Source organism: Aspergillus clavatus, genomic scaffold, assembly GCF_000002715.2.
Source record: "Aspergillus clavatus NRRL 1 1099423829806 genomic scaffold, whole genome shotgun sequence".
NCBI lineage: Eukaryota > Fungi > Ascomycota > Eurotiomycetes > Eurotiales > Aspergillaceae > Aspergillus > Aspergillus clavatus.
The window spans coordinates 24,953-40,435 of NW_001517093.1; the positions used below are offsets into that span (position 1 = coordinate 24,953).

Sequence of the window (15,483 nt, forward strand, 5' to 3'; positions counted from 1 at the left end):
AAATACTTGATAAGTACTATATAATCTTTAACCTAATTTTAAAGAAGAATATTAATACTATATCTAAGAATAAATAAAGATAAATAGATTTATTTAACTATAATATTAAGTTTATTAAAGCACTAGAAGGGGACTTTATTAAATATTATTAAAATAAACCTATTATATTATTATATATTCTTCTTATATTTATACTAGACTTTACTATTAAATACTTCTTTATCTAATATATTAGATAATTACTTATCAACCTTAAAGCCTAGTATTTTAACTATCTTATAAATAAATATAAGCAGCTTAATATACTACTTACTAAATAAGAACTATCTTATATAGTATAGAAGGATCTTAATACTATTTACTATAAGTTTAGTAGTTAATATCCTAGACTTATTCCCTACTGCCTACCCATTCCTTACTGCCTAAAATAACTATATTCTATTAGACTAAGATATTTCCTTTTTATCCTTACTACTAGATTACTATGTATCTTTCCCATTCCCTACTCCTTAAAATAACTATATTTCATCAGACTAAGTATTTCCTTTTTTTCTTTCTTTTATTTTACTAAGTTATGATTAGGCTCTATCTTTTATATGATAGGGATATTATTATGGTCCCACCACCCTATATGGTAAGGGGTGAGTTAATCATATAACATAATAAGATATCCCTACAGTAGAAGCCTTAGTAAAATAATCATCTTTTAACCATCAACTAAATTCATCACCACCTCTTGTGGTTTTACGACTACCATCATAACAAATACTATAGTCAGTACTACTTATTAGGAGCCTCTAGTATGGCCTAGCTTAGTGCTAAAACAGAGTACGGAATAAATTAATTGATTAATCAATCAATCAGCCAATCAATCAATCTAAATAATTCTAGATTAGATATTATACTAATCTCACAGGTTTACCACTTGACTAAGTAGGCTCATACAATACTAAAATTTAGAAGCTAATTTCTATTCTGCTCTACATAATTATAAAATACCCCCAACCAAGGTTTGTGATCCTTATATAGTCAACTAACTTAAATGCTACCATCAGATAGCATAGCCTGGTCAAAATCTCTACTAACTATATGCCCTGGGATATAGAATGCATAAGGATATAACCATTACAGCATGAAAAGTAACACAGAAACCATGCTTAGTATCAGTGCTAGTAAGGATTCAAAGAGCTATTAACATATACACTCCATAGTACTCCAATGCCAAGCTCAGACTTGCAGTGTTGGAGAGCAAAGCACCTGTCAATCATATGTCTAAATCATAACAACTGGCAGCCATCTGGACCTCTGTTTCAGCAGTCAGATGCACTGCTTAATTGATACAGCGCACAAGCAGCAGGGGCAGACCCAAACAACCCCCAAACACCACAGACATGTTGCTGCAAACGGCTCAATGGTCTCCCATGATATCTTCATCGATGTCCTGATTGACAGTGTCATCGCTGAATGTCATTCCGCCTTTCTGATACCCAAGCTCAGCGGAGTTCTTTGCACGTCGAATAAATTGGAGTTGCTCGCTGGTTAGTCCTAGATCATGGTTGCTTTGATCGATCTTGCAGGCGAGTGTACTTAACGATCGATTCTCAAGATCTATGAGAAACTGGATGGCCCCTTCTCGAATGGAACGAGGCGTTCTCTCAACTTGAAAACGAAGCATGGTGTGCCGATCATGGCTCTGCGAGTGCAATAATGTGGACCCTAGCCCTTCAGACATCAACATGGATGATATGAGCGCCTCCAGTTCTGCAGCTGAAACCGGAAAGGATGCTATTCGTGGCCCAACGTCCAGAGTTGCCAGCGCTGAGAAAGTCTTGCCCAGCCTAACAATCACAGACCTCCTGAGTGCTCGAATAGTTTGAACTACTAAGCCCATGTTGTGATCCTGGATCGATTCAGAAATATAGTTCACTAGAAGCGAAGTGTTCAGCTTACCGCAGCCCATATCTTTTGCCCGGCATCAATTTCAGCCTGCAATATTTTCACGTCACCATTTTCAAACGCACAGGCTAAAGAGCGGTATGGCAGCGTCATCGACTGGTAGACTTTCATAACATGCGGACTTATGATCTCGGGCGGCGTAACGACCTGCAGAGGAACATATTAGCATCTCGACGAAGATTTGACACTGGTCAGCACGTACCCTGCCCTTGCCCAGGAGGCTCACAAGAAGCCACTTTTTGTAACCTTGGATCATGATCATACTGACAGCGTTGGTCACAGGACAAGATATGACTATGCTCAAGAAATGAAGGGCCCTGTCCCAATCTTTGAGAGCCATGTATATCATCGCGCCATACAAAAAGTATTCCAGATGATCCCTATGCGTTAGGTTGGCAGATAAACCCGAACAAAAGGTGATATACGACGCGTTAGACTCGTGCTCGGAGCAAAGAAGTCCTCCATGCCCGACCCGTGGACATTGAACCGTATCAGGAGGAAGGTAGCACATGGTTTTATCCAGAACAGGTAGTGCATGCCGATACGACTTGGTACTTAAACATATCTTAGCAAACAGGACATGTGTGGATGTGAATGTCGAGGATGACGGATCAAGTCGGAGTATTGCATTCTTGATAACTTGGACTGCCAGGAAGGTCTAGCTTTCCCTCGTAGGACTTAGCATAGGAAGGTGATTGCGAATGGGCTTGGAGTCAGTAAAACTTGCCTTTGATGTAGCCTGCGCAGCCTGAGCTACAAGTTCAATTAACTGCCGCCACTCGTAACCAGCATAACGAACTTGCACGGGATCAAATACGCTGAGACACTCGACAGCCTTTGACCATAGCCGTTGCCCGGGTTGAAGAACATCTGGTGGATGTTTGCTGTACTTGGTGCTGTGATTTTTGATCTCCGCATGTAAAACGAACAAATAGCTCGCTGAGTGCAGAGATGGGTCGAGATTCTGGACATGGTCATCAACGTGTAAGCGAGCGACGATGGAAACCCGTAGCCTCGAGCACATATGACATAGTATTCTTCACATACATCTAGCAGGAACTCGGCGGCGGTGGCAATATCGGCAGTTGTTCTAGGTTGCTTGATATAAGCTATGAGCTCACGGAGCTGGCGACCATAGTCCTCGAGTATTTCACACGATGCATATCGGTATGCTGACGGTGCAGTAAGCCGCGCGAGGATCTCTGTCATGTTTCAGGTCATTTATGTTCTTTCTCCGAAGATCATATATAACGATATTGGAGGCCTCAATATTCGAGCAGAATAAATCAAGTGGAGGTCGCCGTCAAAGTTGATTGTAAGATGGAATAACAGTTGTGAGACTTGGCTTGATCCTTGACAGCTTATGGGGATAATGTATTTATGACAGCCGTCTCTAATATTACGTAGAGTATGTCCCCCAATTTAAAGAATGCCAACAAGGTTGTAGGTGATGTCGAGATTCTTAAAGGTTTTTACATCCAGCATATACGTACAATATATGATCCAATGATTCAATTCATGATCTTAGGTTCACACCTACTGGACTTGAAGTGAGACAGCTCATGGAGATGTCGATAATGGTTATTGCATGTATAACGGCATTGGTCATACCCTGACTAAAAATCTGGATATCGGATAGTAGCTTGATTGTAGCCCACCCAATGTTGCCTGTAAAGCCAAAAGTTAGAATAGCACGATTCAAATAATGCCCTGTCAAAATATCACAGTGCCCTGCAAGCCACAACGTGAGGGCATTGATTATTGAATACTTAAGTGATTACTTGGACTACTGACACCTATCTACCCCGCCATGTATGGGTCATCGCAACATGGGTAGTTGGGTACCGACTCCTGACGTGGGTACATAGTACATACAAATATCGAGATTCGGCTAATGTCTTGTCTGGCAAGCTAGTGTCCTAATTTTGATTTATGAGTCATGAACATCATCTAAACTGATATCTTAACAAGAACCAACCATTATTCTCTAATATTCTGTTCTACTCCTTATAAACCGGGGTTGAGTAAATTTTTAAACCACGATATTTGTGCAATGTCCCTGACAGAATCTTCCGCACTCGACATTGCCAAAACGGCATCTTTGGCATCTCGCCAACTTGCCACTTTATCCGCGATTGACCGCAATCAAGCATTGACAGCACTCCATGATGCACTTTCCAAGAATAAAGAAATAATTCTTGAAGCTAATGCACGGGATGTTCAACTTGCAAGTCGAGCGGCGGAAGATGGCAGTCTCAGCCATAGCGCTCTTAAGAGACTGGACCTATCGAGGTCGGGAAAATATGACGATATGCTCAAAGGGATTCTTAGCGTTCGGGATTTGGAAGATCCAAGTATGTAAATAGGACATGGTTGCGATGTACCCAAACTGATTGACCTCTTCAAGTCGGCAGAGTCACCCTGAAGACTCTTCTGGATGATGGTTTGACTCTCGAGAGAGTGACTTGTCCAATTGGTGTCCTCCTTATCATTTTTGAGGCACGCCCAGAAGTCATCGCGAATATCGCCGCTCTGTCTATCAAATCGGGTAATGCCGCTATTCTGAAAGGTACAAGCTCGTGAAATATTACCTGGCTATCTCTTACTAACTTCGTGAAGGGGGCAAGGAGTCTACCGAGTCTTTCATTGCAATATCAAGAGTAATATCTGAAGCAATTTCAGGGACCTGTGTGCCCAAGGCAGCAGTCCAGCTTGTGAAAACGAGAGATATCGTCACGTCTTTGCTAGCGCAAGACTCACTGATAGATCTTGTCATTCCACGTGGCTCGAACGATCTTGTCCGATTTGTCAAGGAGAATACTAAAATTCCGGTGCTCGGCCATGCTGACGGCCTGTGCTCCGCGTATATTCATATCGATGCGGATCTCACCATTGCTGTCAAAGTAATTGTGGACTCAAAGACAGATTACCCCGCCGCCTGCAATTCGTTAGAAACGTTGCTCGTCCATGAAGACGCTCTGGAGACCATCTTCCCTGCCGTCGCGGAGGCTCTTCTAGCCAAGGGAGTTTGCCTTCGATGCGATGCTCAATCCAAATCTATTATAGCGAAGAGTGTACCTACAGCGCCTGCGGAGCTAATCAAGGATGCCGTCCACTCTGATTATGATACAGAATTTCTGGATCTGGTTTTGGCGGTTAAGACCATCTCGTCAACGGCTTCACCAATGTCTGCGGTGGAGACTGCCATCGCTCATATCAATTCGCATTCGTCTAAACATACGGATCTAATTCTGACTGAATCGACGGATATTGCAGAAGCATTTATGAGCGGAGTGGATAGTGCAGGGGTCTTCTGGAATGCATCAACAAGATTTGCGGATGGAATGCGATTTGGATTTGGCACGGAGGTTGGGATTAGTACGAATAAGATACACACCAGAGGACCTGTGGGATTGGATGGATTGACCATCTACAAATATCGTCTTCGGGGACAAGGCCATCGAGCAAGCGATTACGCCGAGGGAGAAGGAGGGAAGAAATGGAAACATGAGAGTTTAGCTTTACAATGATATACTCTCAGGTTCTTTAACATTGCATTTCAATTGACATCGCAAAATAATTTGATTTTTTCGCCATTCATCATTCTAGGCCAAACAGGATCTGGAGACCTATTTAGACAGCGTGAGCTTCGCTGGCACACTACCTAGAGCTGCCCATATCTAGACTTGACAGTAAACACAGGGAATCTTGTGTAGACACCAATGGCGTATGTAACAGCATCCACCCGCTCCCAAGTCACAGTCAGATTCAGGAAGACACTCGACTAGACCTTGAAGCCACGGGACCTTCTCCGTCCACGAGCTCTTTCGAATTTCCGGCCCTTGCTTTGGACATAAGGTTTCTGAAGAAAAAGCAATTGTGAGCACATAATCAAGCCCCCATAAGTAGTCTAAACTGAGCCTTACCTTGTGGCTGTGGGGGCCGAAGCCGAAATGCTTGACAGCCTCACGGGCGTTCTTGGGACCACGGAGGAGAAGGGTGTTCGCTCCAGTAGGGGCACGGAGCGCAAGCTGGTCCAAGGTCAATGTCTCGCCTCCAGCCTTCTCAATCCTAGCCCTAGCTGTAGCAGTGAAACGCAAAGCCGCAACCGAGAGCTTGGGGATAGTAAGAAGACGGTTGTCGTCGGTGACAGTGCCAATCACAACGATGGTCTTGCCCTTGTGCGAATCGGTGACATTGGAAACGATGCGCGAGAGAGACACGGGAGGGCGGTTGATTCTCGACATGAAGAGGCGACGCAGCACAACCTTGTTGAAGTTGGATTCCGTGCGGCCTGTTCAGTCAATCCAATTAGTTTTTCTTGTTCGTGATGTTTCCGACACCCTCCGGGGATCAATGATGGAATTCTCATACGGGAAAGAAAACGGTACAGCTTCACAAGGACCTGCAGGTAGACATTCTCGCTTTTAGGCGCCTTGCGGTGGGTGCTGCGCACATGGTGACGGTCCAAGTCGATACCTATAATTCAAGTGGTTATTCTTCCCGGCTCGCAATGATGCATTTAAGGATACTTCAATATAAAATGGAGATATCTCAATCGAGGGGGCCCGTAAACATACCCATGGCTGCTGATACTGATGAGACACCTGAGTGTTGGCTAGCTGTCGCACCCGTACGCGATGTAAATCTGTAGAGGATTTTGATCTACGATTTTCAGATAGACGGTGTGTGCGGGTTGAGCCCTACCCTAGTACATATTCGGAATTTAGAGCCCGTGACCTCTGTTGATTATAGTATGGGTCCACTAAGCAAAGAGTATTGAGACTTGAAGTAGGGTACCCACTCTCTAGACGTTAGTGGGTGTGAAATTGTTCCAATAGTTGTTCCAGGTTCTTTGAAAGAAATTCAAAATGACATTAACATCCAAAACTGTCTAGAAACTCCATACTTTGATACCAAGGCAAAATCTCAAGTAGCATCTCAAGCTTACTAAATTACTTAAACTCCGTGATTTATAGTGGTCTGTCTACTCCGTGCTTCTCTGCTATACTGATTCCTTCTTGTCACTGTACCTTACTTCTACAAAAGGGAATGCGCTTTGTAGTCTATTCATTGGGAGATAACTGGATTTTTTGTTATGTGATTTTAGAGAAAATTAACTATCTTGATATAGTGATATCCCTCCTTCGTGTAAGGAGTACTTCGTGGTAGTTGGTGTTTATTAAACAAGCGCTTATCTGATGCTTCTTTGTCTTCGAAGTTAACAAACACAGTTAAGAATGCTTAATTACAAGCCGTCCACTAGGATTTAACTCATATCTAGTTAGCTTGCTTGCTGTAAGTGGAATTCAAGGAGATACTGCCATTACTCCTTGGACGTGGTAACGTATAGATTGGAGGTAGTTGAGAGAAGACAGGTAGCTATCACCACCACCACCACCACCACCGCTCAACAGCATGGCTGGAACGACGGAGGGTATAATCATATTTCTTCACTTAGGCCAACAAGAAAATCTCTCGTTAACTCAAAACTGAGCCAACTACTGGCCATACTCGGAGCAACTTTCATGAGATTAGGCACGATCCCTTTGAAGAATCCTCTCAGTCCTTCTTCGGCCATAATGACTCTCACGGCATCCCAGACGGATTTATACTGATATCCCATTCCGGACATTGTGTTGATCTGAAACCGACGTCGCAGGACATCACTATGGCCACGTTAGTAGTCATTGCTACCAGAGGAGATAAGATCGTTTCTTCGAGGACTTACAATGGATATGTAAATGTTTGAGCTACGGCCCCAGAGACAGCACCTGCAAGGAGCTTCCGCCACGGGCTTGGTGTCTTATCACCATCCGGTGTCAAGTATTTGCGGGCTGATTCATATGTCATGAAATTTAGACCCACCTATTGTCATCAGTACAGTCATCTTCTTTCATACCGAACAATAAAACGGCAAGAAAAGGGACACTAACGTATGGAGCGACGCCAGCGATTGTAGGGACGATGCCACGGTATAGAGCAACGAGTCCACCCTCGTTCTTGTATATAAGAACCATAGTTGTAAACATTCCAGGTAGTTTTTCAAAAGAGCCTCTTTGACCGAGTGCTGCGAAAGAGGCGGACTGGATGGAAAGTCGGGTTCGGACAATATCAAGAGGGTAAGTAATGGTGACCGAAGTAATTCCAGCGGCTCCTCCACATATCAAACGACGAAATGGTGACAACTCAGCATTCGGAGAGGGTTCTGCGAACTTGACAGACTTGAGGTTAGCATAAAATAAGTAGCTCAGGATGGAGTTTCATGTTCATTGAACACAGACTTCAACACACCTTCTTGTAAAAGTTATAGCTCCCGAATTGGACAGCTGAATAAGGTATTATGCGGATGCAATTTGTACCATTGCCGCGCAAGAATCCCCTCCAACCCTCCTCTTTTCCTATTTTCAAGAGGGCTTTCGATATAGATAGCTTATATTCTTCTCTACCAACTGTCTGGATTTGGAGCAAGATCTTGAGGCGTTCGAGAGGTGACACAATTGTTCTGGAGACAGCACCAGCCACGCCTCCTGCAATGAACGCTGCAATAACCGGGTCGGATATCCTCTCTCTGGTTTTGGTCAAGAATAGTGGACTTCTGAAGGACGTCGTCTGTAGATAAATATGAACTGTAAGAGGTTGAATGGATGGGGGTTATAGTAACTTCTTGAACCCACTTTGACTGGATCCGATGGTGACAATTGAGGGAGAGGAGGCCTTCTACTATCCCTTGTAGAATTCTCTGACATATCATTCTGTGTTTGCTGCTGGCGATTTGGATTCATTTTGTCACTGGAACAGGGTCTCAAGGAATAGCACTGCTCGAAGCAACCTGTGCCACTACTTATGAGTGAGTTATCTGGATTCTAGAGGACAGTATGTCTCCCCGTCTCATGAAGAAAATAACTTACCAGCAACTTTGTATTATTCTATCATGAGCAGTTCAACATATGGGTAGATAAGAGCTGACAATGCACGTAAAGCAGTATGGACGAAGGCAGAAGAACGGCAAGAGAATGGAGAGGAAATAATGAGAGACAGTCTCTTGTTAAGAACCAATCGAAGGCATGCGAAACGAACACACATATATGTTCATATGGAAATCACTTCGACAGTAATAACTTTCTCACCAAAAATCTAGGCTAGATAGTGTCTCATATAATCTGACATCAAAGGCCTGAGGGTTGTAGAGTCAATGTTGAGACTGGTTAGTGTCCTCGGTAGTCGGGTACTTTGAGCCATTACTAGAGTATTCTAGCCCCTGGTCAGGTTTGTCCTGGGGCAGCACTAGGAAGAAAAGAGCCTTGATAGTGATCATAGTCCCTTTCTGATTAGAGAGTTACAATTTTGATCTTTAAGGTATATCATCTATCATCAAGTAAACATGTCATTCCCAATTTCGATCATGGAGTCAGCTGAAGATAAGACTGCCCATTTTCAGCTGATGCCATGCAGTCATCGGAGGAAACCAATATCTGCAAGTCGATATATTCCACCTTATAGGATTATGTAAAGCATAGTGGTGACTGTTAAATATCCTTCATATGTACTTTGACAGAACAGTCTGATTTCAATAATCAAATTAACATGCCACTCAATCAATATAATTCACGTAGTCTGCTTGCGCTTTACAAATTTGTACCTTACTCCTTAGTGTCTTGAGGTACTTCACTTGTGGTGCATCTGGCTTCCCGTACATCCTTCTCAACTTTATCTCAACTCTCTTTTCTCTCCTCTTTCATCAATCTTTCCTCTTGCAAGCAAATCTTCTAATTGAAGTTTAAGTCAACACGTTCCTTGAACGCTACATAGAACATCAGATACATTCACTTCAAGGCCACACACGATGTCCCGTGCAGGAACGACTCTCTATGTCACCGGTTTTGGACACGGGACTCGAGCCCGCGACCTTGCCTACGAATTCGAACGGTACGTGCCGCTCATCGATGATATGCGCTACCACAACCTCGCGATTTCCGTACGCACCATCGCAATTCATATCGATGGCGCCTCGCGTTTCTGATAAGGAATCAACTTATCAAATGAAAGAATGCAAAACCGATTGCTCGATCAATGATATGTTGTTGCCATCATATACCCTTCTAATTTCCTTCTGCTGGCTCAATCGTTTCACTCCTTTATGCCTCATTCATCCATCATATCAAGTCATTTTTTCTTGTCAATTATCCAACTGTCTGAAACTGACGTACTGGCAGATATGGACGCCTTGTTCGATGTGATATTCCGGCGCCACGCACTCCTTCAAGCAGACTGTATGTCAGCGCTCATTTGGTTTCCATCGCGCACCATCCTGATAACCTTTAGGTTTGCTTTCGTTGAGTACGAAAGTCGTCGCGATGCAGACGACGCATATCACGAGATGCATAACAAGAGAATTGGTCGTGATGATCTTTTGAAGATTGAAGTAGGCTTGCTTGATTATCAGTTATCTTTGAATGACCTAACTAGTCATTAGTGGGCTCGAACTCCCCCATCTGCCTCCTGGCGATTTGATTCAGGTCGTGATCGTCGCCGTGACCGCACCCCTCCTCGTCGTGGTCGTTCGCCTTCTCCTCGCCGCAGTCGAGGTGACTACTCGCCTCGCAGGGAGGAAAGATATGAGCGCGATTATGACCGTCGGGACCGTGACCGGGACTATGATCGGCGCGACCGGGACTATGACCGCCGTGATCGCGACCGTGAACGCTCTCGGGACCGCTCGCGTAGTCCAGATGAAAGAGATCGTGACATCAAGGATGACAGGGAACGCCGCGATGATGACAGAGAACGCCGTGAAGAAGACCGAGAAAACGGCCCGAATGGCGAAGATAGGAAAGGTATTTTCATAATTTGCCCTGCCTCTATCGTTCTAGTTTGTGCAATTCTCACCAACCTTGACAGCTCCGCTAGACGCCCTGACTTCTGCTCATGACGAGTTAGATACTGCCGAGTAGATGGATGTTTCTGGTGCTCATTGCGGCGGCTTTTCGTTCTCGCTATTTTTATTCATCGGAACATAGACAGGAAAACCCTCGGCATCGCCATTTTCTTGTTCAAGGTATGGAATCATGGTCGTGTTAACAAAACTTAACTTCGGGTCCCTCGGGCATTTGAAGCCATGGACTTTGATCATCATGGTTTTGCCTCACGTCCGCGTCTTCTCCGTGTTCTCCTATCGTCTCTCTTTTTGCGCTCTCATTCATCGTTTGGATTTGATTATTTTTCCTTTCTGAGCTTCTCATCGACTTTCCAACCTCTCCGCCGTCCTCCTCACATCGCCCTTCCTCTTAGCCTCGTTGGTGGATCCGTGAGGAGCAAAGGCGAGAAAGAGACAAGAGGGTGGTAATGAAGAGTGTTTTGTCGTTTCGGCTCATTGATTTGATTTTGCTTTCTCGAACGTTTGGTATTTATCCTGGTCAGCAGCTCGAATTATCTCCGATCGAACGTCGAGCGAACGTTGTCTGTCTACCCGCGCCAATCTTAGTCGTCCCTGCGTGTGTCCCGAGAACCGCTTCCCCTCGTCCGTCTTCGCAATCTAATATGGTCACGATTATCCACTATTTTCCCTCCCCGTCTTTCCCGAACGGCCGAGCTCCGCGAGGTCTCTTATATCGTTCTAAGCCCCAGTTTCTGGGACTTGATCTAGTAGAAGTAGTTGTGTAAGTATAATTCCCCGCAAGGGTGAAGTATCAATGAATTGGAGCCTTGATTCATAGTCAATAATCCCGTTACTGCTCACTGTAAAACCTAGAGATATTTCAAGTTGACTTGATTTGCGAAGATGCCCTCTTTTATATCCCTTTCTGACTTCATACTGAATTGGGGGCCTTATTTTTAGCGGAGTGAATTTACACTAGCCTCCGACCATTGACCAAGATGTTCGGGTCTTTGCATGGCCAATATCAATGACGCTGTCGCTCCCAACGGAACCCAGGGGAGTTTCATAATCAGTGGTATATGTGTGATTGGTATCCTCATGCGGTTGTTAGTTCTGTCCACACCCAAGAACGAAGTCTGCCACGGTGTTGTAGTTTATGAGGGACCTCGGAATAGTTAATAGCCACCGAGAATGAACCAAGTATTTATACCGAAATTCAAACAAGGAAGTGATACAGGTTCTCAGCTCTCTTCTGGTAGCCGTGGTAACGACTAGACTGAGCTTCAGTATTCCGGGATGCTTTATCCGTAGCTACATGGCTACTGAATTGGAGGCCCCTGGCTAGTGATTGATCTTTATTCATGATAACCAGTTGACTATGGAGTGCATTTTTTCATCAACTGGATCGCTCGTAGCTTAGTCCTGGAGGAAGACTTGAGTACATACAATCTTGCTATCATTAATCACTTCACTGTGATTTCCTGCTCTTTTGCTTCCCTGCTACTACCACAGGTAAGCAGATTCTGCTGGTCTTCTTTCATATGCTACCAATTTGGATGTTGAACCTAGCTACCAACATTGTGTCACTCCTTGACATACCCTATTAGGTAGCCAGGAAACTCCCAACTGAACTGGCTTTCATGATAAAGAAGTTGGTTTGTTGTAAGAATGCTAGCTGGATACTAGCAGACCACAAAGCCAAAAGACTGACATTACCGCGGGTTGCCAGGCAGCTCGCGGATCCCGACTCATTTAATAGCTCACTGGATAGCTAAGGCATCTCCCTCTTAGAGATCCATACATTTGTTTATTGGGGGTTATTTTTCTGGTAAGCACTTGAGTAAAAGAACCCACATTTTGAAGTCTAATCATAATCTGTCTAGCATGATTGAAACTAGCTCATAGACAATTCACCATAGTGGAATTATAATCACAGCGGCTGATAGTCGCTGTTTGGAGTGTCAAAGGCAACCTTCATTGTTTCAAGGCGCAGAAAGCTATTAAACCATGCTTGGCCACAATCGAAATTATATCTCATGTTCACTGCATCTTCTCATAAGTGGCCATCAGAGATCCTGTAAAGCAAGTCAGCAAATGCGGAGTATGCACAGATAAAGGATAAGTTACCGATGAATGTAGTGACCAAGCGAGATCGCACCTGGCAGATATCTTCAGGGACCAACCAGATAGTCGCACCTAACTTCCTTGCTATGCTGATACTCAATTTGGCATTGGCATATGCTTCCTCGTCCGATCGACCTGGAGTAACAAGGTCGTAATCAACATAGCTGCTCTTCATTCCGTTCAGCACGTCAAGTAGGAAGATTCCGGTTCCAATGGCTTGATCCTTGAAGCTGCGAATCGATGAAGTCCGGCCACCTCTCTGAGACATATCATTTGCCCATTGGATCATCTCGTAATCAGTGATTTCTCGCTTGCCCATCCGCTGTGCGAGACTAGATAGGGTGTTGGTGATGTCTCTCCGCATCAACTGCCAAACAAGTCCCAAGGTAAGTGTACGTTGTCCGTCGGTGATATCGGCACCCTGGACTCCAACAAGCGAGAATCCGATATGTTTCCCAAGCTCAATCGCATAGTTTGTGTTCTCCACAGCTTTGAATCGCAACATTTCGCTGCCAGAGCTAGGCTGCTTGTTGACATGCCTCCAATTGACACTGCCGGGAATCACCTTGTCGTATGCTTGCAGTAATATAGTGCCATCTCGAAGATCGTCAAACAATGAATTCACTGAGGGTTGCACATCTAGTGAATTCAGCCACAAGGTAAAGACTCGGGCTTCGCGTTCTCCTTCGGCATCGAAATCCTCGACTTCCAATTTCTCCTCCTCGGTTATCGGGTCAAGACCTGGGATTGTATTGAACAGATTGGCAACAAATGCAAGGTTGAGCTTGGGATTTCCGGCAACAAGTGAGGATGGCGTTAAAAATTTACGACAATTTAAAATTTCTGCGTTCGCCAAAACTTGCTCTGCGCGTTGAAGCAAATCCTGAGTCTGAAGGGGTGCTTTGGAGCACAGATTGGGGGCCAACTGATTCAGGAGAATAGTATAATTTTCGCCATCCTTCACATCCGTAGAGAAGTTCGTGACCCTAGAAGTGGTTAGAATAGCTCGATTGCCATATCGGCTGCAATTGATTAACAGATGAGAACGCCTACCTTCTATCCCACTTCGCGTTCTTCAAGTGATAATTAAACCAGCGGAGAAGTATCTGTTCTGGTGGAAGGCGCAAGAACTGATCTAGCGTCTCATCCTCCTCAAGGAGCCTGTAGAGTTCCGGATGGAGCTTGATGTCAATCTTGCCCAAAAGACCTCTACGAATGATTTGCCAGATCAAGCCAAGGATCAAATGCTCGCGAACCTCTATGATGTCGCCACTTCCAATGTTGACAACAGAACAGCCGATGCCCTTAGCCGAATTGATGACAATGTTGTTATTTTCTGTCATGTGGAAAGCGTTGAGTTGCTTGATTTTCTTCCCTGGCTTATTCAAGACACGCTCATCAATTGTATCCGGTACGCTGTCATTGATCAATTTTGCCAGAACCAGTCCGTCTTTGGATTTGTCAAACATCTCAAAGGTATCGGTGGGAAAGGGCAGCAGGTGACCAATATCAGGATCACCCGCAAGAACAGCATTGATGTGCCTGGTGAACTCGGTCCTCTCATCCTCGTTGATGGTATGAGTTACATTCGCGGATGATCCTTGCACGTGAATGCGACCTCCGACACTGCCTTTGGAGACATGTCGGGCCGCGCCTGTACCACTTCCAGGTATTCCTGTAGCAGTACTTGCGCCAGCAGCAGCCATCTGCTGTGGTGGAGCGGAGCGAAGTCTGGAAATAAGCTGATGCACATGTTTAGTATCACCTGGATATCAGATTCGACATATTGAGGTACGAACATCAACATAATCTTCGAGCTCCACTCTTCGGGAACTATCGAGTTCGACTTCCTTCAGGGCCTGTCGTACCACATCGTATGGCTGACGCTCAGACTGTTGGGTGGCTTTGATCGCCGTGGTCTCATCCAAGTATCCCTTATCGTCCACGTCTAGTTTTCTGAAAGCATCTTGAAGTGAGAAGATCTCGCTTTGTTCAAACTGTGGGTATTTCCTAGATGGATAGCAGTGTGAGAAAGTACCACATAACCCAACCTGGGAAGGAACCTCATGAAAGAAGCACAAATTTTGCGATGCCGAAAGCATACCTTTGAAGCTTGATGACATTCATCTTCTTTATGCTGGATGTACGCTGCCTGCCTGTGAGTGGATCGTTGCAGACCAGAGACCAAAGCTCTGGCTGTAGACTAAGTTCGACAAGGGGATAGACAACAAGCAGGTGACTTGGAGGTTAAGAGGAGGGGTAAAATAAGAGAAAAGCAATAGTCAAAGCAAATATGAGTATATGATGAGTCCTCCCCAGTTAGAAATGTATTTAACAGACGAGGGTGAGAAACATCCGTTAAACGGTTTTGCGCAAAGTTAGGCAACCGGAGTACAGGAAGGACAACATATGTAGGAACGAGGGTGGGAGAAATAAGTGGGAAAGCGGGGTGGGGATTGCGGCCCCGACGAGAGCAATGTGTATGTACATGGCTGGGAGGTAAGATACTTCGAATCTGATGGAAC

General features: G+C 44.6%; 6 protein-coding genes across 6 annotated transcripts, besides 2 other annotated features; 2 read left to right on the forward strand and 4 right to left on the reverse strand.

Annotated features, from left to right (window-relative positions):
* The first annotated feature begins 834 nt into the window (after positions 1-834).
* Positions 835-878: a microsatellite.
* A 530-nt stretch (positions 879-1,408) lies between these two features.
* ACLA_079380 (putative COP9 subunit 3) lies at positions 1,409-3,165 on the reverse strand (the record flags this gene model as incomplete). Its single annotated transcript, XM_001267679.1, has 5 exons — positions 1,409-1,900; positions 1,951-2,103; positions 2,159-2,614; positions 2,684-2,920; positions 3,004-3,165. 5 exons carry the CDS (start codon positions 3,163-3,165, stop codon positions 1,409-1,411), a joined length of 1,500 nt encoding a protein of 499 aa, XP_001267680.1.
* An 844-nt stretch (positions 3,166-4,009) lies between these two features.
* ACLA_079390 (glutamate-5-semialdehyde dehydrogenase) lies at positions 4,010-5,486 on the forward strand (the record flags this gene model as incomplete). The annotated part of the gene is made up of 3 exons (XM_001267680.1): positions 4,010-4,310; positions 4,364-4,525; positions 4,576-5,486. 3 exons carry the CDS (start codon positions 4,010-4,012, stop codon positions 5,484-5,486), a joined length of 1,374 nt encoding a protein of 457 aa, XP_001267681.1.
* Positions 5,487-5,740: 254 nt separating this feature from the next.
* On the reverse strand, positions 5,741-6,540 carry ACLA_079400 (60S ribosomal protein eL18; the record flags this gene model as incomplete). Its single annotated transcript, XM_001267681.1, has 4 exons — positions 5,741-5,818; positions 5,883-6,250; positions 6,331-6,435; positions 6,537-6,540. The coding sequence occupies 4 exons, from the start codon at positions 6,538-6,540 to the stop codon at positions 5,741-5,743; spliced, it is 555 nt and encodes a 184-aa protein (XP_001267682.1).
* Positions 6,541-7,342: 802 nt separating this feature from the next.
* Positions 7,343-7,364: a microsatellite.
* Positions 7,365-7,399: 35 nt separating this feature from the next.
* ACLA_079410 (putative mitochondrial carrier protein) lies at positions 7,400-8,741 on the reverse strand (the record flags this gene model as incomplete). The annotated part of the gene is made up of 5 exons (XM_001267682.1): positions 7,400-7,625; positions 7,688-7,824; positions 7,893-8,171; positions 8,251-8,568; positions 8,634-8,741. The coding sequence occupies 5 exons, from the start codon at positions 8,739-8,741 to the stop codon at positions 7,400-7,402; spliced, it is 1,068 nt and encodes a 355-aa protein (XP_001267683.1).
* Positions 8,742-9,802: 1,061 nt separating this feature from the next.
* ACLA_079420 (RNA-binding protein) lies at positions 9,803-10,910 on the forward strand (the record flags this gene model as incomplete). Its single annotated transcript, XM_001267683.1, has 5 exons — positions 9,803-9,885; positions 10,173-10,229; positions 10,282-10,381; positions 10,433-10,793; positions 10,858-10,910. 5 exons carry the CDS (start codon positions 9,803-9,805, stop codon positions 10,908-10,910), a joined length of 654 nt encoding a protein of 217 aa, XP_001267684.1.
* A 1,964-nt stretch (positions 10,911-12,874) lies between these two features.
* sac6 (fimbrin) lies at positions 12,875-15,085 on the reverse strand (the record flags this gene model as incomplete). The annotated part of the gene is made up of 5 exons (XM_001267684.1): positions 12,875-12,909; positions 12,962-13,944; positions 14,012-14,700; positions 14,758-14,968; positions 15,063-15,085. 5 exons carry the CDS (start codon positions 15,083-15,085, stop codon positions 12,875-12,877), a joined length of 1,941 nt encoding a protein of 646 aa, XP_001267685.1.
* Between the last annotated feature and the right edge of the window lie 398 nt (positions 15,086-15,483).